A 21,194-nucleotide genomic window follows, 5' to 3' on the forward strand; every position below is an offset into this window, starting at 1 on the left:
CTTGGGCCAAGCTCCCTTGGGCCAGGGTTCCTGAGTGCATGTCTGCAGGCTCCAGGAAGCTACGTGTACACACACACATTTCAGTGTGATTCCTGCTGTCCCAGTACTGGTGGAAAGGGACTAGGCAAAGGCGGAGTAGGAAGTGTCTAGGGGCCCGTAGGTATCTCCAGGCAGACACACATCAGGGGTGGGTTAGCCTGCCTGGGGATAGTGTGTGTGTGTTTCAGACACAGCCACACTGGGAGGGTAGATATATAAATACTCACACAGGCAGGTACCAGAGTTGACCCTAACTATTCCTGGCTGGGAGCTTGGGCCATTTTTATTGCAGCATCCACACCCTGGGCCACAGAGGATTTTTGTATGGCCATTGGAGGCAAGGCCACAGCTGGTTCTGGCGGGGGCAGAGTGGGGAGAGCCCTGGGTGTAGGGGGCCACCATGGCTAGGTGGGGTCTGCAAGGGGTCAGGGAGGTCCTCCCAGCCAGCACTCCCTCTTCACTGTCATCACCACTGTGGCCTTCTTGTCACCCTCCTGTCTTCACCTCCATCACTGTCGTCCCTGTCCTCGGCACTGCCTTCTTCATCTGTCATCCTGTCCCTCTGTCCAGGTGCCCATGCCCACCCTCTCTCCTTGCATCCTGGTCTGGTGCCCACTTCTTGTCCACTTGGAGCTGCTTGAGGATGGGTGAGAGGTGGGAATGAGTTTGGGTTATGCTGGCTGGGAGCCGAGGTGAGGGGTGACATGATGGTGTGCATGCGTGCATGTCTGCAGGCTCCAGGAAGCTACATCCTTTCCTGGAGCAACATTTGTCCCTGACCCTCCTACCAACCCTCTCTGCCCCCTGTTTCTGACTGCCCCATCTCTCTCTTTCTCTGTCTCTCTCCATCCTCCCATCTCTGTCTCAGTCTCTGTGTCTCACCTCTGCCATGGCCAAGGGTCCCTGTCTCCAGTTTCTCTGTGATGGCCCAGGGGAGCTGGTTCTTCCTCCCAGCCAGCTTGAACTGTTTGCCTGAGACAGTCCGTCCATCCACTCAAACAACCACTCAATTCAGACTCCTCGTCTGACTGACGGGTTTTTTTTTCCCCCTTCTAAATTTACTTGCATTTTTGACTGAATTGGCCATTCAACAGAGGTTGTGTCTACATGCCCCTTCCCCACCCATGCCAACAGATGAACAGGCTCGCAGACAGACACGCACACAGAGCCAGGAGCATGCAGACATGCTTATGCCCACGCAGAGTCACAGCCTCGTGCCCATGGGTGACATGTGGAAGCACGCAAGACGACACACTCCCACACAATCACACATGTGGCCTCATCCTCTTGTCCATGGTTACACACACATAGACTATCCACACCCGTCCAGTCACACATGTTCACACCTCGTGTGGCAGTGTCTGCATGTCCTCAGACCTATTCTGGGGAAGCCTTGGGGAAATGGAGGCAGGGGGAGGGAGGAATGTGGCCTAGGGTGCAGCGCTGGGCAGAGCCCCAGCCCAGCACCCAGGGCAGCCTTCGCGGTCTCCTCCAAGGCCGGCTCATGGAGCACCCTCCTTTCTTCCTCAGCCCGTCTAGGTGGGGTTTCTGGTCATTTCAGGCCGCTGCTGAGCCCCTGCAAACCTCAGTAGCAGCTCCCAGACCCCGATCCTAAAAGGGGAGTCTTTTTTTTTCTTCCAAGGACAATAAATATTTGCTCTTTGGGAAGCTGCTGGTGGGAGAGTACAGGGTTTGGCCCAGTAGCAGGGAATGTCCAGGGCAGTTCAGGGAGGCCACAGGCCATGCTGGGGGGGAGAGGCCGGGCCCCTGTCTGGAAGCTGGACCAGCAGGCAGAGCTGGGGAGCTGGGGCTCAGGGCTGCACCTTGCTCCATTCCTCCTGACCCAAGCCCCAGGCCTTTGTTTTCTCAGCTCCTTTGATTAGCACATTGGCACCCCTCCTCCCATCCCAGACCCCGGTACCCCAAACCTCACCCATCCAGAGCTCCCACGAACCCTTGGCAGCCCGAGACTCCATCTCACGCACCCAGGATGCACAGACCCAACTGATGCTCACTCTTTGGACTAAACAGGGGTGCAGTATCTCCAGACACATTTTCAATCTCCCTCCTGAGACTAGCTGCTGAGAGTAGGGCTGAGGTCCCCCAGTCCAGGCCCCTGAGAAGTCAGGGCTATGCCCTTTGTCCAGAATGGACCAAGCCTGGCCAATGCTGTCCCCATCCTGTCCCCCATGAGGCTTGGGTCCCTAGAGGCTTCTGCCTGCCCACCCCTCCCTCATGCTGAATTGGGCTCCCAAATATAGCGGCCGTGGCCACAGCCGGCCAGGACACCACAGCCCTAAGCGTCAGTCCTGGGCCGGGATCAGAGGGGCAGGAGCTGATTATAGGTCCCTGGGCCAAAACCAGGGTTTGCCTGCCAGCCCGCTGGGCCCTGCCACCCCCACCCCTAGAACCACAAGGTTGGAGCATCTGGTCCCCGTCAGCACAGTGGGCAGAGGGAGGGGCCTGAGGGTTGTGTTTGGCCTGCTTGAGGACAGAGTTGTCTGTGTGTGGTGTGGGGGTAGTGAGGATGTGCTGGGACTCAGGGGCAGAAACTGTCCTCTGAACGTGGAATCACATTGCCCCACCCATGGCCATGGTACAGGTGGGGAAAACTGAGGCCAAGAGGAGCAGGGACCAGCCTGGGTCACAGGAGCATAGGAAGTCTACTGCCTCCCCCTTGGGTACTCTTTTCCATCCCTCAAGGCCCGGGGTTGTGCCTCTGGGAGGTGGGCCCCATCCTGTTAGTGGCAGAGTGGCCTTGCTGGGAAGTCCTCCTAGGAGTCAGACTTTGATCTGAGGCTCCAGGGCCATGGGATGGTGTAGAAATTTATCTCCTTCTGCTGGTCCTTGTACCTGCCTCGTGCCACCTCTAGTCAGAGTTGCTGGGCAGCCTTTGCCTCCTTGGGGCCACGGTCTCCCCATCTGTGCAACTGGACAGGGACCTAGGGGCCCCGCGTGGGGTCTGTGTTCATGGGTGTCCAGTGTGTAGCTGTGGGTTCACATCTATGTGGACACACAAGTGGGCCCTGGTAAGTGAAATGCAGCCCACGGACCTGCCCACACCAGGACAGGGTCCCCAGGACCTGCTGCGCGGCAACATTTGACCTACTTCTAAGGCTCTGGGTCTGGCCCAGGCCGTGTTCTCGACTCCTCCGGGAAGTGTGGGCCTGCGTCCCAGCCCAGAGGCTGTGGGCCAGGAGGGGCGGGACCGGCGGGCCAGGGCGGGCCAGGGCTGCCTGCGGAGCCTGCGGCCCAGGGGACCAGGGCACGTGGGGAGCCCGACCCTGTTTCCCTGCCTCTGGCTCTTGGGCCCAGGGGACAGCTGCCCCTTACCTCCTTCTGCCCACCCTCCACGTGGCAACCATAGTCTGAGCTCCCCAAATTGGCTCTGACAGGATGATGGACATTCTTCATGCCCTTCTGAACGCTACCAGGGAGATCTGCCAAGCAGCTACCCCCGCTGTTGCCAAAAGCGTGACCCCCCGGTGCCCCTTCCCACTGGCCTTGTCCACACAGGGCCATGCTGATCTGGAAATCCGTCAGCCCCTGTCCTGGGTCCTGGGTCTGGGGTTTGAGTTTGCAGTCCTGGAATTCTGGGTTTAGAGTCCTGGGGCTTGAGTCCTGGATCTGGGGTCTGGGTTTAGAATCCTGGGTCCTGTGTCTGGGGTCTGGGGTCTGGAGTCTGGGTTGAAGGTCCGGGTTTACCATCCTGGGTCTTGGAGTCTTCGGTCAGGGTTTGGGTGCCAGGATCTGGGTCTAGGTCTCCACAGTGGGGTCTAGTCCTGGAATCTGGGTTCTGGGTTCTGAGTTTGGCACTCAAATTGTGAGACCTGAGTCTGGGGTCTGAGCTTGGGGTTCCGGGTTCCTGATTTGGGGTCTGGGTTGGGATCCTGGGTTCTGGGGTTTGAGTTCAGGAGCCAGAGGTCGGTTCCCATCCCTTCTGCGCCCCCTGCTGGCTGGTCATGGTCCAGTCACTGCCTGCACCACAGGGGTCACCCTCACCTCTTTAGTCTGTGAAGAGCACGCCTGAATTGGGGTGGGCATGGGGAGGTGGTGGGTGGGCTTGGAGGCAGCTGCTGGCCGCACTACTGTCCCAGAGTGCCCTCTGCACCGCCAGAGCTCCTGTCAGTCAGTTGGCAAATCTCCCCTTCTCCCCGGGCCCACTCCAGGACAGGGTTTAGCAAGGGGTTCCAGCATCTCTGTGAGACGTGGGTAAACTGAGATATTTGGAACATTTGTTCATCCAGCATTTATTGAATGTCTGTGGTGTACCAGGTCCTGGGAAAATGTAGCTGTGGAAGAACAGAACCTTCCTCCCTCCTGTGACAGCTGACATTCATAGGAAGGCGGACGCACGGAAGACGCCAGGTAACAAGAGCCCAGAAGAAGGCTGACGTGGCCGAGCTTTCCTGCCTTAGTCCACAGGCTCCTCAGAAGTCAGGGCCCACATCTTCCCTGCATTCCCCTTGGCTGGGGGAAGAGAAAGGTAAGGTGGCTGCCTGAGAGGGCTCTGGGACATGGCGTGTGCCAGCCTGCAGCACACTGGGCTGCAGCTCAGACATCAGAGCTTTGGGAGCTGAAGCGGTAGGACCCAGACCCCCAGCCCTGGCTCTCCAGGCCCCCGAGGCCCTGCCCAGATCCTGCCTGCTAGGCTGACTCCTGAAGGGCACAAAGCTCAGGTTGGGATGTGGGAGAGAGAGGGGAGTGCCAGGCATGGTGTGGCCTGTTCTTACCGCCCACTGCTGCTCACCCTCCCTCCCTCCACCCCCAACTCCCTGCCCACCTTCATGCCTCCTGTTTACCCCCTGCCTTGCTCCTGGCCTCGGTGTGCCTGGGAGGGCTCTGGCTGGTCCTGAAGAGTGCCTACTGGGGGCTGGGCAGTTGTTATAGGTTTGAGGGTGGGCCTGTGGGTGAGCCCTGGGGCACTGTTGCTCCCAAGCCAGCAGGGGCATGCCCAGAATCAGAGCTCAGGCAGTCACCATCCTGGCCCTAGCCTTCATCTGGGTCCTGATGAGGGAGTGAGGATGGCTCTGTGCACCCTGTCCCTGCTGCAGGACCACGTTTGCCCTGTGTGTGACAGAAGGGGCCCAAGCCGCTGCCTTGACCCTGCCACACGCAGGTGGAGGAAGGTGGCACTATGTGGCTCTGGCTGGCTGCATGAGCCTGCCCATCCTAGATCACAGACCTGGACACTGAGGCCCAGGATGCTCCTGTCACTGGCTTACCCCCGTTTGGGCCGATGTTGGGTGGTTTCCAAGGGGTGGTAATTGTGTGAGGATGAAAGAAATGAGATGGGAGAAAGGGCCCTGTATATGTCCTCTGCTCTGGCCCTCTGCTTCCCTCACGATGAACGCAAGGAAATTGGTCTTGTTGGTGGTGTCTGTGGGTGGCTGGGGCTCCCGTGTGACTTCCAGAGCCCGTTGTCCTGAGGGTCGGCAGGCCTGGGTGGTGGGGCCTCCCCGGGACCCCTCTGCGTGGCCCTCCGGCTGTCTTCTCCTCTTGTGGTATTTCTGGCTCGTCTCTACTGACCCTCCCCCCCACCCCTTTCTTTCTCAATACTGTTGCCAAACATCTGGAAGAAAAGTGAAAAACTTGCCCCTCCGCCAGTCCCGGATGTTGTCAGATTTCCAGATGTGGGTGTTCTGCCCTCCAGATGACAGGCAGAACGTGTTCCAGGCAGGAGCGGGCCGGCCCCAACCCTGGACTGCTGTCCCTCCCTGTGAGGTGGAGTGGCCGGGTGAGAGGGACCGGGCCCAGTAGGAAGATAGCAGGGCGTGCCAGGTAGAGGCCCTGGGCCCCACTGCACCCTCTCAGCCTCAGGCTTAGCCCCTCGCCGCACCAGGGAAATCCCTGGGGGTGGGGGGCACTGGCTTTGAAGTTTCTATCAAAGGCTCCAGGCACTTAAAAGTAACCAGGAGCACCTCCTCCCCACCCCCCAGGCGCAGATGCTGGGCAAGGGACAGAGCCCAATGTGTTTGCAAGATGTCCCCACTGTTGGTGTCCCCATGCAGGAAGAGCCTTGTGCCACCTCAGCCTTCCCACCTCCCCAAGTGACAGTCCCGTCACTGTCATCTGCTGAAGGCTGGGCTTGGGATGGACCCTGAGGGCCGGGCACTGCAGGATGGGCCCTGGAGGTGGGTGCTGAGTGGTAGGAACGGGGGGTGAGCATCCTTGCACTGGGGCAGACCCTGCTTGGCAGCTTGGGGTTCCTCAGAGAGGCAGACCCTCTCAGAGCCCCTGCCAAAAGGGTCGGCAGGGGGCAACACGAGGCAGTGGAATAGCATTGGAGAGAGCTTTCTGGAAGGGGGCCAGTAGAGCCAAGCCTTGAATGTGTCAGGCAGAGGGGGCGAGGGCACTGTAGGCAGAGGGTGCAGTGGGGAGCCAGGCCTGGGGTGTGTAGGGAAATGTGCATCCCTGGGGGCTGTAGAGAGAGGAAGTAGGAATCCAAGGGTGAAAGCTGAGAAACTGGTCCCCGGGCCAGCAGGGGCTGAAGAGGGAGGCTGCTGAACTAGCCTGGGGCGACTGCCCTAGAGGGAGCAGCATCCTTTCTCTTGCCCTTTGTGGGGGTTCCTGGAGACCCTTGGACCCATAGCCAGGGCTACAGCTGCCTGCCATGACCAGACACTCACATACAGACACATGTAAACACCCAGACATAAACACACAGAAGCAACACCCGCAGATACACTCACATAGACACACAGACACACCACACACACATAAAGACCCAGACCCACAGAGACAAACACAGACACCCGGGCCATCCCTTACATAGACACAGATACGGAGCACACATAGGCACGCACAGAGCCCCCCACCACGGAGGCACCCAGACAACACACACAGGTGACACAGACCCCCCTCCACACAAACACAGACACACAGAGACCCACAGACACATAAACACCCTGACACAGACACAGACAACGCGCACAGACACTTGCTGACCTCCGCCTTCCCCCACGGACACGGTCATAGACACAGACAGACACAGGGGACTTTGGAGAGCTTAAGTTCAGAGGTGCCCTTAGGTCATCCCAGTCCTTCTGACCCCAACACAACATGTAGCACGTACTTGGTCCACCCTTCTTCACCTCTTCAACTTACGGACCTGCAGAGGGGCAGCAGGGCCCTGTGTGGGTATGTGCGGGTGTGCAGATGAGTGTGTGTGTATGTGTGTGTTAAGCAGTGGCCTTTGTTGCCCTGTCTCCCTCCCTCTTCCCAACAGGTGATTGGGAGGAATGGAGATCCCTCCTCCCCTACCCATTCCTGAGCCCGAACAATGCCCTCCCCAGGCCCCAAAATAGCCCCTGAGCCTAGCCATATCCTTTTATGGCCCTGTCCCTATTGTGCACTGCAGGGGTGGGGCTGGGGTCATGAGGTGTCCCGGCAGGATAAAGGCCTGGGCAAGGCGGCTCACCTACCCTGCTTTCTGCATTCTTCTCTCCACATCCCTGTCTGTACTTACAGCCCCCAATGGCCCCCAAAAAGCCAGAGCCCAAGAAGGATGATGCCAAGGCAGCCCCCAAGGCAGCTCCAGCTCCCGCACCTCCCCCTGAGCCTGAGCGCCCTAAGGAGGTCGAGTTTGATGCTTCCAAGATCAAGGTGGGTATGGGAGCTGGGTGGTGGCAATAGGAGCAGGGCAAGTGAGTGGATCCCAGAGTGGACCTAGCCAGAGGCAGGTCAGGCTCTGGAAGTGAGCACTGAGCTGACGCTGGAAGCTTCTGTGCAGAGGTCAGACAAGCACTGACCTGACTGCTTCAGGCATCAGAAGGGCTGCAGCAGGAGGGATGGTGGTCAGACATTCTGCAGGACTCCTCTGGTGCTGCTGAGAACTAAGGGTGGAGTCTGGACTGGGGTTTGAGTCTGGACTGTCTTTTTAGTGGTTTTGGAAATGGACTCTCACTTGCCCTTCTTCCTGGACTTCTCATCCTTGGGGAATCCTGGAGCCAGCTGGAGCCAGGCAGGGATTTTCCTTGTTCAGCTGAGGGTCCCCAGTCCATACACGCTCCCAGGGTGGATGACATGGGGAGTAAGAAGAAGCAGGGCCCCCGTCCAGGCTGGGTCTCGTTCAAGTCACCGAGCCCAGAGCTGGTAGAGCACTTCCAGGCCTCAGCTTTTAGGTAGGCAACTTGAAGCATCAGCTGGCCAGGGACATTCTGAAAGCTGTGCAGGAAGCTGGTCATAGAGCTATGACCAGTGGCCCCAGGAGCCCTTCCCCAACTGGGAAGTCTTTCTCAGAGTCTAAACTTGGAGGGAGCCATGCCTCCCACCTGTGGTATCTGCATAGAAGCACGTACCCTGTGTCCTGCCTGCTCCCTGTTCTTGGCTGGGACCACTGCTGCCCTGGCTGCCTCCTCAGGAGCCCTGTGGAACCCTTGCCGTCCCCGCATGCCCAGCAAGACCTACATTCCATTGGTGAAGTCTTGCCTCCTGTTCATGAGCCCTTCCCCTAGACACCTACCATGTCCTTTGAGGCAAGGGTTCAAATCCCAACTCTGCTCCATTTTAGTTGCCAAGTTCTTCGCTGCTCTGAGGCGTGGTTTCCTCGGCTGTGAAACAGAACAGCAAGTCCCCTCTTGCAGGGCTGCTGGGAACCATTCAGAGTATATGCACCTGGAGTCGGCCACCCAGGTCCCAGGCTTGCATTCTGCAGGCCTCATGGTGAGGCTGTGACCACAGCCACGGCCCATGGTGGCATTGTCCTTTCTCACCAGGCCTGAGGTTGGCACAGACTCCCTTCTGAGAGGTGGGGACAATGAGACCCCTCATGGGCCCTCTTCCCCCATCCCCAGGTTGCAGGTAAAGGGCAGGGAGCCTTTGCCAGGAGCCCAGAGACCCTAATCTCAGCAGGCTTCCTGGTGGAGAGAGCGCTCAGGGAGCCAGGAATGACAACCTGTTCTTCCCCAAACTGGGTCAAGCCAGAAGCCAGGAGGGACAGTCATGGTAGGGTGGCCCTGAACAGGGTGTCCCTCTGTGCCGGCATGCACTGTGGAGATTGGTGGGACCCCGAGACAGCAACCGTGAGAGAGACGCCAGTCATGCCCCTCCCCCAACCTCCTTTCCCTCCTGTGACCTTGACCTTGGGGCGAGTGACTGCAGTGATAAAAATAGACCTGGTATCCGGTGAGGAGGGGGACACTGGATCCCAGGAGGCCTCTTGATGGACGTCAATCAAGGTGGCCCCAATGTGACTTCAGCAAACACTCAGCAGCACTGCCCTGGCCCTGTGCTGTCCTGGGGTATGGGAGCTTCCCAGAGACCTACAGACAGGGTATGTGAGAAATAGGTATAGTGGGGCTGGTGAGTGATTGCCTGGTCTTGAGGGCTTAGGGGGCTCTGTGAGGGCAGACGTATGTAGACGCATACTCACACACACACATGCACACTTGTGCTCACCCTGGATGCTTCCAGCCACAAGCCCTCGGCCTGTACCATTGTCCTTACTCCTCCTGCCACCCTGGGCCCTCCTATCTCACTTTTGCTGACAGTCCTGCCCACCAGGCCCCAAGCAAAGCCAGCCTGACTGGGGCTTGTGGCTTAAGGTACATCTGTCCAGAACCGGGAGCATCAGGTAAGGCCCACGCTGGCCTGAGGCCTTGGGCACGTGGCCTCCCTCCTCATTGCTACCCCCGCCAGGGTCCACCGAGCATCAGGGGCTGGGTGCACACAGACTCAAGGCCTTCTGGCTGGACAGGTGGAGGGGGGCGAGGAGGCAGAAGGGCATCAAGGTGGACTGCAGGAGGTCCTGAGGGTGCAGGCTGGGATGCTGGAATGGGACAGGCTGAGACAGTTGACATTCTGGGCTGGCCATCGAGTGCCCAGGAGGAGGCGTGGCCCCACCTTTGAAGCCAGGCTTCTGAGTCTTTGGGGTCTCTTTTCAGATCGAGTTCACACCTGAGCAGATTGAAGGTGAGCAGGGGTCTTGAGCCCAGGGGTTGCAGGATGGGCTGGGGTTCCCTGGTCTGAGGGTCCTGCCAGGGGTGTGGGGAGTGGGGTAGGCTGACCCTGGGAGTGTCTGTGGCTCACTGCCCTCTCCTGGCAGAGTTCAAGGAAGCCTTCATGCTGTTCGACCGCACACCCAAGTGTGAGATGAAGATCACCTATGGGCAGTGTGGGGATGTCCTGCGGGCGCTGGGCCAGAACCCCACACAGGCGGAAGTGCTCCGTGTCCTGGGGAAGCCAAGACAGGAAGGTAGTGCACCTGCCCGAGAGCCCCCATAGTGTTAGTCCCGGGGAGACTGCCTGGGTGGGCTGCCATCCATCCTGCGGGATAGCATGAGAATCTTTCCTGACATCTCCCATTGTCCTGATAAGGGCACCGAGGCCAGTCACAGGGCCATGCTGACCAGGTGACATGCAGTAATGGTTTGCTGGAGCATCTGGATCCATGCTGATCGAGCAGTGACAGCAGTGGGCAGTGGGATGCTGTCATCCCAGTGCTTTGGGAGGATCGCTTGAGGCCAGGAGTTTGAGACCAGCCTGGGTAACAGTGAGATTCCATCTCTACAAAAATTAAAAATTTAGCTTGGCATGGTGGCATGCACTTGTGCTCCCAGCTACTCAGGAAGCTGAGCCAGGAGGATCCTGTGAGCCCAGGAATTTGAGGTTGCAGTGAGCTATAATCACACCACTGTACTCCAGTCTGGGTGACAGAACAAGAAGACCTTGTGTCTAAAAATAAATAAATACATAAATAAATACATACATGAATAAACTTTTAAAGCTAAAAAAAAAAAGGAGTGAGGCCCAAGCCCCCACCAAGGGTTCAAAAGTCCCAGGGAAGGTCTTTGATTGGCCTAGCTGCTCCTGATCCAGTCACAAGTGGTGGAGGGTGAGGTCTATAAGAAAATGCCACGAGGGGAGGACTGTTTCCCAAAAGTAGGCAAGGGATTCTGGACAAAACCCTCCATGGTGGCTCAGGGCAGCAAACTCCCTTCGTGAATAGCAAAGGGCTATGGAAACAGTGCATTGCTCAGTAGACTGTAAAGTGCCTCGCGATGGTAGTTTGCTTTTAAATGGCAAACTGGTGTAGACTGCTGTGAGAACTGGTGTAGACTGTTGCAGAACTGTGTGAGAGGTGGGGATAGCTCTTCATTGTCAGGCATGGGGGAGGGGTGTGCCCACCCCAGCCTTAGACCCTGGAACCTGGGACCATTTCTCTGCAGAGCTCAATACCAAGATGATGGACTTTGAAACTTTCCTGCCCATGCTCCAGCACATTTCCAAGAACAAGGACACTGGCACCTATGAGGACTTCGTGGAGGGGCTGCGGGTCTTCGACAAGGAGGGCAATGGCACTGTCATGGGTGCTGAGCTTCGCCACGTGCTGGCCACGCTGGGTGAGGGCAGCCTCCTCCCCTACCCCCACTCCTTCCAGGGACATCCTGGGAGAAACCACTCTGTTGCCCCCCAGGCCTGTGACCCATCGGTGAAATGCAGAGAGTTACATAATTAGGGAGCCTCAATGGCAGACAACAGAAATGTTACTTAGGAGGAGAATAAAGCAAGCATGCTGGTGCAGCTCACAGAAGGGGGATGACATCAGCTCTGGGGACAGAGCAGGGCAGGAAGGAGCCATCTTGATATGCTCCCCTCCTTCCCACGACTCCAGGCCACCGTCCTGGTGGTCATTACTCCAAGGTCAAATTCCAGGGCCACAGCCCTAAGTGGTCAAGCAGGTCGAGTGCCTGCCCCCTGGGGGGATCCTGACCTCTGTGGGGCCCTGTGTACCTCCGACTTATACCCCTACCATCAGCTGCCTGCAGCAGGGGGTCCCTCTTCAAAGTGATTTTTTCCTGCAGCAAACATTTGAATGCCTACTGTTTCAGCTCCGGGCTGGTTTCTCTCTCCTCTCTCTCTCTCTCTCTGTGTGTGTGTGTGTGTCTAGACGTGGGGGTAAGAAGGGGGAGCTGTGGCTGGCACTTTGAAGGGGGGCCAGTGCAGCTCATAGAAGTACGGAGGCAGGAGAATGCCAGACTTGGGGAGCAGCGGGTGGTCTCTTGGCTCCCTCCACCACCCTCTCCCAAGGTCCCCAACTCCACCCCATGGGCCCTTCCTCTAGCCTCAAGGGGCTGCCCCAAGAGACTGCTTCTAGGGAGGCCTGGCTTCGTCCTGGTGGAGGGACCCCCTCCCAGCCTAGTGGGACAGAGGACAGCACGTACTGCACCCCAGGCCCCTTCTTAACTTGTCACTGATTCTCCTGGCCTCAGAAATGGGGTGATGGCCAAGGTCTTGTGAACAGTGCTGGCTGTGGGAATACTGGAGAGGTTGAGTCACCATCTAGAGGGATTCAGTGGGTGCCCCCACCCCATCATGCCTCTGCACGCACGGTGCTGACTCAGCCTCCCACTCCTGCCAGGTGAGAGGCTGACAGAAGACGAAGTGGAGAAGTTGATGGCTGGGCAAGAGGACTCCAATGGCTGCATCAACTACGAAGGTGGGCCCAGGGGTCTTCTGGGAGGGGAGTGCTGGGACCCAGGCTCCCAGCCATGGCTGCCCCGTGTTGCACCCCTGCCACTCACTCTCCTCTTCTTTCCAGCATTCGTGAAGCACATCATGTCCAGCTAAGCCTTGTGCCCAGGTAGGCACCCACTCTCTCCTGAGCCCGCTGCTGCCACCTGCCCACACTCCACCAGCTGCAGTGCTCACTTGACATCCTGCTGCCTCCGTCTCCCTCCTCCTCTGTAATCTGCACTGCCTCTGCTCTCAGGAAGCCCAGGGAAGGCTGTGCAGGGACGTCTCATCTCCCATGTGTGATGCTGACACCAGCGGCCTGGAGTCGTAGGAAGGAGGGGAGCCTTATCAAGACTCCTGCAAAAACCCTCGGACCTCTCTGCGTGGTTGCCATCTCTGGCCCCTCTCAGGCTGTGCTTACCTGTGACGGCAGCTCTGTCCCCACCCCATGGGCCTCATGAATAAATGGCTTCTTGCCGGCCTTCCTTTCTGACTTCCTTCCCTTCCTCCCTCTCTTTTTTCCCTCTCTCCTTCCCTCCCTCCCCTCCTCTTTTTTCTTCCTTCTTTTCTCCCTCCCTCCCTTCCTACCCACCTCCCTCCCTTTCTTCCTTTCTTCTTTCCTACCTTCCCTCTCATTTTCCTCCCCTTCCTCCCCTTCTTCCCTCCCTTCCTTTCTCCCTTTCCTCTTTTCCTTCTTCCTTGCCCCTTTTTTCCTTCGTCCCTCCTTTCCTCCCTCCCTCCCCTCCTTCCTTCCTTTCCCTCTTTGTCCCATATTTCTCCTTCCCCTCTTCCCTTTCCTCCTTCTTTCCCTTTCTCCTTCTTTCCTCTCTGTGGCCCTTGGCTTGCCTATGTGAATTCTGTGGCCCATGGATGCTGAGCTGGAGGAGGCCGAGTGCTTCTCCGTTGCGCTTGCCCCTCACCCGGCCTTCTGCAGGAGGCAGCCATGCTGGGGCCGCTAACACAGGGATGCGGGCCGCTGGGAGCCTGAGAGCACTGTCTGAGCTGTCTCACTGCATGTCCACCAATTGGGTGACCATGGGGCATTGGCCCAGAGCCACCCTGTCACGGGTGGGAAAGCTGAGGCCCAGCACAGGGAATGGCCTTGCCTGAGTGACATTGGGAATGGGTGGCAGTGCAGGAGCTAACTTTGTCCCCAGATTGTCAGAGCTGACCCCTTGCCCTGACTCCGATGGTGAAACTGAGCCACTCTGCCAGCAGTGTGGCTCTAGGTCAGAGATAGAGGCTTTGTGGGGATAGCCCCAGGCTCCTCAGCAGAACACAGCATGCAATCCCTGCGTGGTAGAGGGAGGTGTACACACCTGCAGACCCCTGCCCCATTCCACCCCCTGCTCTGGGGCCAGGGCCCCTCCCCTGGGTCCTGGAGCCTGATGAAAATAGAGAGGGGAGGCTTCTTCGAGGAGAAGATTCATGCAGGCTTGATGTAAAGAGAGAGCAAAGCCCTGCAGAGAGGCTGGGGACCCCAGATATAGAAATGTGGGGGAGATCAAAGGCTTTGAGTGGGGAGTGTGCCACACTGGATGGGAAACACCTTGCAGGCCAGGAGGACCCAGGAGTCAGGGCAGCTCCAGGGGGCGCCTTTTCATGACCTCGTGTGGATGCGCGTGTCTGCGTGGCAGGGGGGATGTGGTGGGGTGAGAGCAACTTGGAAGGCCTGCATGGATCAGACTGCCCAAGGGGCTGTGTGGTGTGGGGAGTCCTGAGTGTGTGTGAGAGTGAGTGTGTGTGGATGGGGGCTGCCGGCAGTGTGTGGGAGAGAGAGCATGTGAGGGGTGAGTGTGTCGCAGGAGTCTGTTGCATCCTCCTTTCATTCTCTCAGCATTTACTGAGCACCGACTGTGTGCCAGGCTCTGTTCTAGGTGCTGGGAACACTGCAGTGGAGAAGGCAGTGGAAACCTCTGCCCTTGTAGAACTCACACAAACCAGACAAATACCAACAGTGGAGTATCCAATGGTGCTAAAGGCAGAGAAGGACTGAAAGCAGGGAGGGCTGTGGTGTGTGTGTGCATGTGTGTGTGTAAGCTGGGAGGTGGGTGACATGTTAAATAATGAGGTCAAGGATTATCTGAGCAGGAAATAGTTGAGCAAAGATTTAAAGGAGAGAAGATAATATTTAGAATATATAAAGAACTTCAATAACTCAACAACCACCCCCCAAACAACCCAGTTAAAAAATAGGCAAAGGACTTGTATATATACATTTCTCTAAAGAGGATATACAGGCCGGGCGTGGTGGCTCACGTCTGTAATCCCAGCACTTTGGGAGGCTGAGGCGGGTGGATCACATGAGGTCAGGAGTTCAAGACCAGCCTGGCCAACATGGTGAAACCCCATCTCTACAAAAATACACGAATTAGCCCAGCATGATGGCTGGTGCCTGTAATCCCAGCTATTTGGGAGGCTGAGGCCAAAGAATCATTTGAACCCGGGAGGCAGAGGTTGCAGTGAGCTGAGATTGCGCCACTGCACTCCAGCCTGGACAACAGAGCGAGACTCCATCTCAAAAAAACAAAACAGAACAAAACAAAAAACCAAAGGATATACAGATAACCAATAAGCACATGAAAAGATGCTGAACATCACTAATCATTAGAGAAATGCAAATTAAAACTGTAATGAGATACCGCCTCACGCCCATTAGGATGGCTGTTATTAAAAAAACAGCAGAAAATAACAAGTGTTGTTGAAGATGTGGAGAAATTAGAACCCTTGTGCACTGTTGAAATTTGAAAGTAAAATGGTGCAGCCACTGTGGAAAACACTATAGCAGTTTCCCACAAAATAGAATGACCAAATGACCAGCAATTCTACTTCTGGGCATGTACCTAAAATACTTGAAGGCAGGGTTTGAACAGGTATTTGCACACCCACGTTCACAGCAGCACTATTCGCAGTAGCTAAAAGGTGGAAGCAACCCAAGTGTCCGTGGAGGGGTGAGTGGGTAAGCAAATGTGGTCTATCCACAGGGAGTATTACTCAGCCTGACAAAGCAAGGCCATGCCGACACACGCAACAATGCGAGTGAACCTTGAGGACATTACGCTAAGTGAAATAAGCCAGTCACACACACACAGAATACTGTAGAGTCCACTTATCTAAGGGTCCTAGAGTAGTCAAATTCATACAGACAGAAAGTAAATAGTAGGGGCTGGGGGAGGGGAAATGGGGAGTTATTGCTAAAGGGAAAAGGGAGAGATGAAGTGTCTTGGGCTGGGCTCCCCCAGAAGTAATCCCTGAGACAAGGACCAGATCAAGCACTACCAGCAAGTAGTCTCCCTGGAAGGTGATTCCAGGGAGCATGGGAGAGGGGTGGGATGGGGGGCCTGGGAAGGAAGAAAATCCCCCCAAAGGGGTGCACGCAGAGCAGATGACACTATGGGCAAAGGGGTCTCAGCACTGCTGGGAACCTCCGGGAGATGGTGGCATTGTCTCACTGAGGGATGAGGAAGGCAGACTATCTACAGACTCCCATCTGTCACTGGCTGGGCAGCACCCCTAGGTGGGCTGGAACATTCCTATGAGGCACCTCAGCATCTGCTTCAGGAGGCTGTGTGGGCATCTGAGGGAAGACGTCCTGGCAGAGGGCACAGAGGCCTGGTGATGGGAGCAGAAAGTGCCATGGAGAGGGACAGGTCCTGAGTCAGAGAGGTCAGGGAGGGTGGCAGCATGCGCCCTGGGGAGATGTTTTCTTAGTGCCACTCTGTCCGCTGTGTGGAGAAGAGACTGTGGAGGCCACAGGGGCAGCAGGGAGGCCAGTGAGGAGGGTCCAGGAGAGAGGAGATGCACGCTTGGCCCCAGGGTACTGGCGGGGATGATGGTCGTAAGTGGTCAGATTCCAGGGCTGTTTTGAAAACATCCTCAGCAACATCATGGACAGATTTCAAGGCTTTCTGGTTCAGTCCACTCCAGCCTCAGATCTGATTCAGGGGAAGGAGTCGTAATCTGCTCTTTCACAGTTTACCGCCACAGCACTGAGAGGTGCACAGTCTGTCAGCTGGTGGGGCAGATGAAGACGCCCTGTGCCCCGTTGCAGGGCACTTGGCCAACGAGGGCATCTTCATGTGCGTGTGTGATCTTGGAGGGCTCTGGCCAGGCTTCCTGGCCCATGAGTGACTGAGGACCCACATAGAGGGGAGCAGATCCCAATCAGTTTCCACCTCCAGACTCCTCCAGGGCAGGGCACCACCGGAAGCGGCTGACACTCTCCCGGGCAGTCCCCAGTTCCCGCCTGTCTGGTGCACCTTGCTCCTGAAAACCAAGCCTAGAAGTGCTGAGCTCCCCTTCAGAAGTCTGCGTGGGACTGAGTGGTCTCAGCATTTTCTTTCTGGGTATGCCTACCCTGGGCTGGCGTCCTGAGCACAGATTGCACCTGCTCTCAGTCATCTCCAGCAAGGAGTGCTCTGCATCCAAGTTCGCATGTGTCTTAGTCCTCAGGCATACACATCCCACTCTCTCAAGAATGCCCGCCCTTCTGGTTTCCAGAGTGGCCCGCAGTACTCCCAGGCCTTCCCCAAACATAGCCTCCTTCTTGCAGGCTTCTCTAGTCCCTGGGAGCTACTGTCCCACTTGGTTTGGCTTGGTGGTAGAAGGGAGCATCTTGCAATTCCCAGCCCCCAGTCTTCTTGCGTGGCTGGGAGGGGATGGGTTGGGGGCCCCTTGGTGAGGGGAGGGCTGGGGCTGTTGTCTGATGAGCCCTGGCAGGGGCAGCTTTGTTCCACTCGTTGCAGCTCAGCTCCACTTAGAATGTGCCTCTGGCCCAGCCATGGCCATGTTGCTACCCTGGGCCCATTTACCTCTCATATGTGGCTCTGCTGACCACGTGTTCCTGGGTTTGGGTCACTGGCTGTGGGTGCAGGCATCAGAGTGGATGGGGTGGAGGCACCTAAAGGTGGGACTCAGCTGCAGAGGTGAGCCTTCTCCTTACTCAGCATCCTCCCATCCTGGCTGGGTGAAATGTGTGTGTGTATGTGTGTATAGGTCCACAGTTGTGCATGTATGCCTGTGGATCTGTGTCTGTGAATGTGGGCTTGTGTTTGTATGTGTGTTGTATATGTGTGTCTGTGAGTGTGTAGGTGCCCATTTGTCTGTGCATATGTACATGTGTGTTTGCCACTGTGTGTGCGTGAGTGTGTGTGCGTGAGTGTGTGTGCCTGTGTCTGAGTGCATATGTGCTGGGGGGGCTCTGCTGAATCAGCACTGGCGCTGGGCAGGTGGAACTGCCAGGCAGACTGTGGCCTCCCCACAGTGGCATAAATGCTGGTCCCAGCTCCCCCCTCAAGCAGGGTGGTCCAGCCTATGGCCCTGTGGCCAGTGGAGAGGGGTGGGAGGGGGCAGGGGGTTTGCCCTTGGGCCACCTTGATACCCCTCATGCCTCAAGTGCCCTGTCATGTGCCCCATAATGCTGGGGTCTGTTCTGGGGTCTCTCTATGCCTCACTTTCCTCCTCTGGCCTGGGGCCTGATCTCTGAGGTCTCCTCAAGGTGGCAGGAGGAGCCACCACTACATTCTCAGTCCAGGCTGAATCAGAAGGTCAGTGGGGTAGTCCAGGGGCAGAGTTCAGCCTCAGCACCCCAGGCAGGGCCAGGCAATCCCCTTGAAACTGCAAAACCTAACACAGAAGGTCCAGTGACATTGCAGGAACAAGGTTCTGATGGGCCCTTGACACTCACAGCTTTAGGGCAGAGTTTGGGGATCTAGAACTTGAGCATAAGGGACAGAGGATTATCGGAGCTGGGCCCGCGATGGTCCCAGAACAAACCGTCCCTCCGCTGCTCAGATGTTCCTGCATGGATGCCCGTGGCTCTTGTTAGCCTGCCGCACCCTGCATCCTCTCTTACAGACATCATCCCCGGGGATCCTGGGGTTACCACTGTGACATGAATGAGATGGCATGGAGTAGCGGTGCCAGGAAGGCCAGAAATTCAGGCTGAGATAGAAAGAAGTCAGGTGAGATCTTGCAGAAGTCAGGCATTGGATGAAAATTTTGCCAGGCCACAAGAAGGAAGGAAATCAGTGCAGCTGTGGGAAAGTGGACTGTAGGGCTCAAAGCACTCAGTGGCAGAGAGTCTTATGGAAAGCTGATGGAGGCCTTAAGAGAGGTTGGGGGTGATGGAATGTATGGAACAGGGGAGGAGAGGCCAAAAAAAGTCAGGCAGCAGTGTGACAGGAGCTCCTTGTGTTGCATAAGGGGGTGTTTGGGGTGTCCTCCGTGGTTGGTCCTGAGGCCATGGGTAGTAGTGAGAGTTGTGGGGTCAGGGAGAGGGCGGGACTGCCTGGGAACAGGGGAAATGCTGATCCAGTCACCTCAGAGCACAGCAGGAAAACCCGGATCTTGAACCTGGTGACCCAGCACAGAAGTGGTTCCCTGGGGTTCTCCCAAGTTCCTTCCAACCAGCCCCAGTCCCTCCCTCACCCACTTTTGGGGGTTATTTGTTTCCTGCCCTCCCAAAGCCGCACAATCCTGGTTTGCCCAAACGCTGACACAGCACAACTGGAATGTGGCGTGTGTGTGTGATTGTGTGCACACGACACTCCCCCAGGCCGGATCACCCAGCGGGCCCCTCCAGTCTTAGCAGCCAGGGCCCAGGGCCTCTTGGACAGAGAAGGCCCTCGAAGGTCAGGTCTGGGCAGGGTTCCTGCGTGCACCCTCCTCTCCAGCCTGCCTGAGGACTCCTGAGGTTCCACCATTTTCTTCCACTCTCCACCCCCACCTCTGGTCTATGGGCTTGGGCACCTCACATATCTACCGAGGCCGTGGCCATGGTGCACATCAGAACCTTTCTGGAGGGCCAGTTGGGGTGGAATGGGGCAGCCGGAAGACTCAGACTCCAGACTCTGCACTTCCAGGTGCCCCTTGGGAAAGTTCAGGTCTTGGCAGCTTCCTGATTTTTCTACTTTGGTCCAGCTGAACGTGAGTATGACCTTTTCCTTACCACACCTGTACCCTGGGGCTGGAAGCCTTGGTCTTCCCTCCCCTCAACACCTCTGCCATCATACCCTGCTCCTGGTCTCCTTACCTCTCTCCCGTGGTAGGCTTGGAAGCATTTAAAGGTGCTCTAGAATGGCATTGTCAGCTCCTGAGCTAACTGGGAGAGGTGGTGAGCCCTCTGTCCTGAGGAATATGCAAGCAGAGGGGAACCAATCCTAGCCAGAAAGGCTGCAGAAGGGGCTCTTACCCTGGTGGAGATTGGAAGCACTTGGGCATTTCCAAGCCCTAAGGCCCAACTTATCACAATACCCAAGAAAGTTTTGAAAAAATGTCCTATGTTGTATATTTTCCAGAAGCCCAATCTATGCATCTTCAATGCCCGTCTTTCTTCCAAGATTGCATCCTGCCTACTTTCTTTTGCCTTGAGAATATCCTTCTGTTTACAAAAACAGTGAGGACGGTAGCTGTTGTTTTCCATATCTCTACTTGGCAAAATAAGAGCTTACTTTACAAGTCAGTTTTTAACTTTTGAGGAAATTTCAGTTTGTTGCAGTCAGCATTTCCCAAAACCCCTGGATAGAGACCCTTGAATGGAGCAGATCTTTGCCAGGCCCAAGGCTCATTTGAATCAGCTTATTCATCCATTTATCCATCCATTCTCCCTCCCTTCCTTCCTCCCTTCCTCCCTCCCTCCATCATGTAGTTTTCAGATCTTTGCCAGGCCCAAGGCTCATTTGAATCAGCTTATTCATCCATTCATCCATCCATTCTCCCTCCTTTCATCCCTCTCTCCCTCCCTCCCTCCCTCCTTCCCTCCCTCCCTCCATCAATGTAATTTTCAGGTGCTAACTGTGCCGACCTATGATGAGTAACAGAGGCCCAGCCTTGCCACTGGGATGGAGTTGGGAGTGGGAACTTGGCAGGGAGGTGCTGATGAGCCTCTGACATAAGCAGGTGCTGTGAGGTCAGGGCTAGGGGGTGGTGGGGCACAAGGGAGAAGATGCCTCAGCTCTTTGTTGGAGTATCTGGGATCCTGAGATTCAGAGTGTCCCCAGACCTCTGGATGTCCATACCTGTTTCCACCTCTGGGGCCTGCAGCTGGAGGTGGGGAAGCTCATGGCAGTGACCTCTCATCCCTAGGTGCAGCACAAGGTGTGGGATGGTGGTGGCAGGAAGGCAAATGTTCAATGGCTTCTAGCCTTGGGAAAGGTGGATGGATCTTGAGGCTGAGAGATGAGAGGGGAAGCAAGGTTTCCCTCTGTATGGCCCAGGGTCAGTGGGGGGCCCTGGGCTGGGAGCCCTCAAGAGGGTGACATGGCCAGATCCCAAGCTCTAGGCTGGGACAGCTCTATTGCTGGAAAGAGGCTTGCTCTGAGGGCTGACTCAGGCTCTGTGCAGTCCCTCTTCAAGAGGGGGCCTTTCTTATAGTGATAGAGTCCTTGGGGTGTTTCAGAGAGTAGAGCTGGACGTATGGGAGGGCTCTCAGCTCCCAGGCTTGCAGTGGACTTCAAGAACCCTGCAGGGCCACATTACAGAGTCACCTCTACCCTCCTGGGCACTCGAGAATGCTGCTGTCAAGCCCCAGGCCTGAGTGGGTATGCCCAATGATAGGGTGAGTGTGAGCAAGACAGCCGGAGTGCTGACAGGGACATCCAGACTAAGTTTCCAGGCCCCCGGGTTGCCTGCCCCACTTGGGCCCCTGCCCCATTTTCTCCTAGGGCCAAAGTCCCTCCTCCAACCTCTTTTCCAGGGCA

At 56.7% G+C, this 21,194-nt stretch overlaps 1 protein-coding gene across 4 annotated transcripts in view; it reads left to right on the plus strand.

The window, feature by feature from the left end:
• The window catches only part of MYL3 (myosin light chain 3), a 26,100-nt gene extending 13,119 nt beyond the window's left edge, over positions 1–12,981 (plus strand). For 2 of the 4 annotated variants that reach the window (XM_030811958.1, XM_030811957.1), the window contains exons 2-9: positions 4,315–4,525; positions 7,510–7,644; positions 9,924–9,951; positions 10,085–10,234; positions 11,208–11,381; positions 12,401–12,478; positions 12,581–12,622; positions 12,752–12,981. In XM_030811958.1, coding sequence (XP_030667818.1) covers positions 7,516–7,644; positions 9,924–9,951; positions 10,085–10,234; positions 11,208–11,381; positions 12,401–12,478; positions 12,581–12,609 — 588 coding nt within the window. In that variant the 5' untranslated portion in view covers positions 4,315–4,525; positions 7,510–7,515 and the 3' untranslated portion in view covers positions 12,610–12,622; positions 12,752–12,981. Of the gene's footprint in view, positions 1–4,314; positions 4,526–6,022; positions 6,174–7,509; positions 7,645–9,923; positions 9,952–10,084; positions 10,235–11,207; positions 11,382–12,400; positions 12,479–12,580; positions 12,623–12,751 lie in introns of those variants that run through there. The other 2 variants (XM_030811959.1, XM_030811960.1) reach the window with 2 other exon arrangements.
• Positions 12,982–21,194: the final 8,213 nt, after the last annotated feature.

Source organism: Nomascus leucogenys, chromosome 4, assembly GCF_006542625.1.
Source record: "Nomascus leucogenys isolate Asia chromosome 4, Asia_NLE_v1, whole genome shotgun sequence".
NCBI classification, from domain to species: Eukaryota; Metazoa; Chordata; class Mammalia; order Primates; family Hylobatidae; genus Nomascus; species Nomascus leucogenys.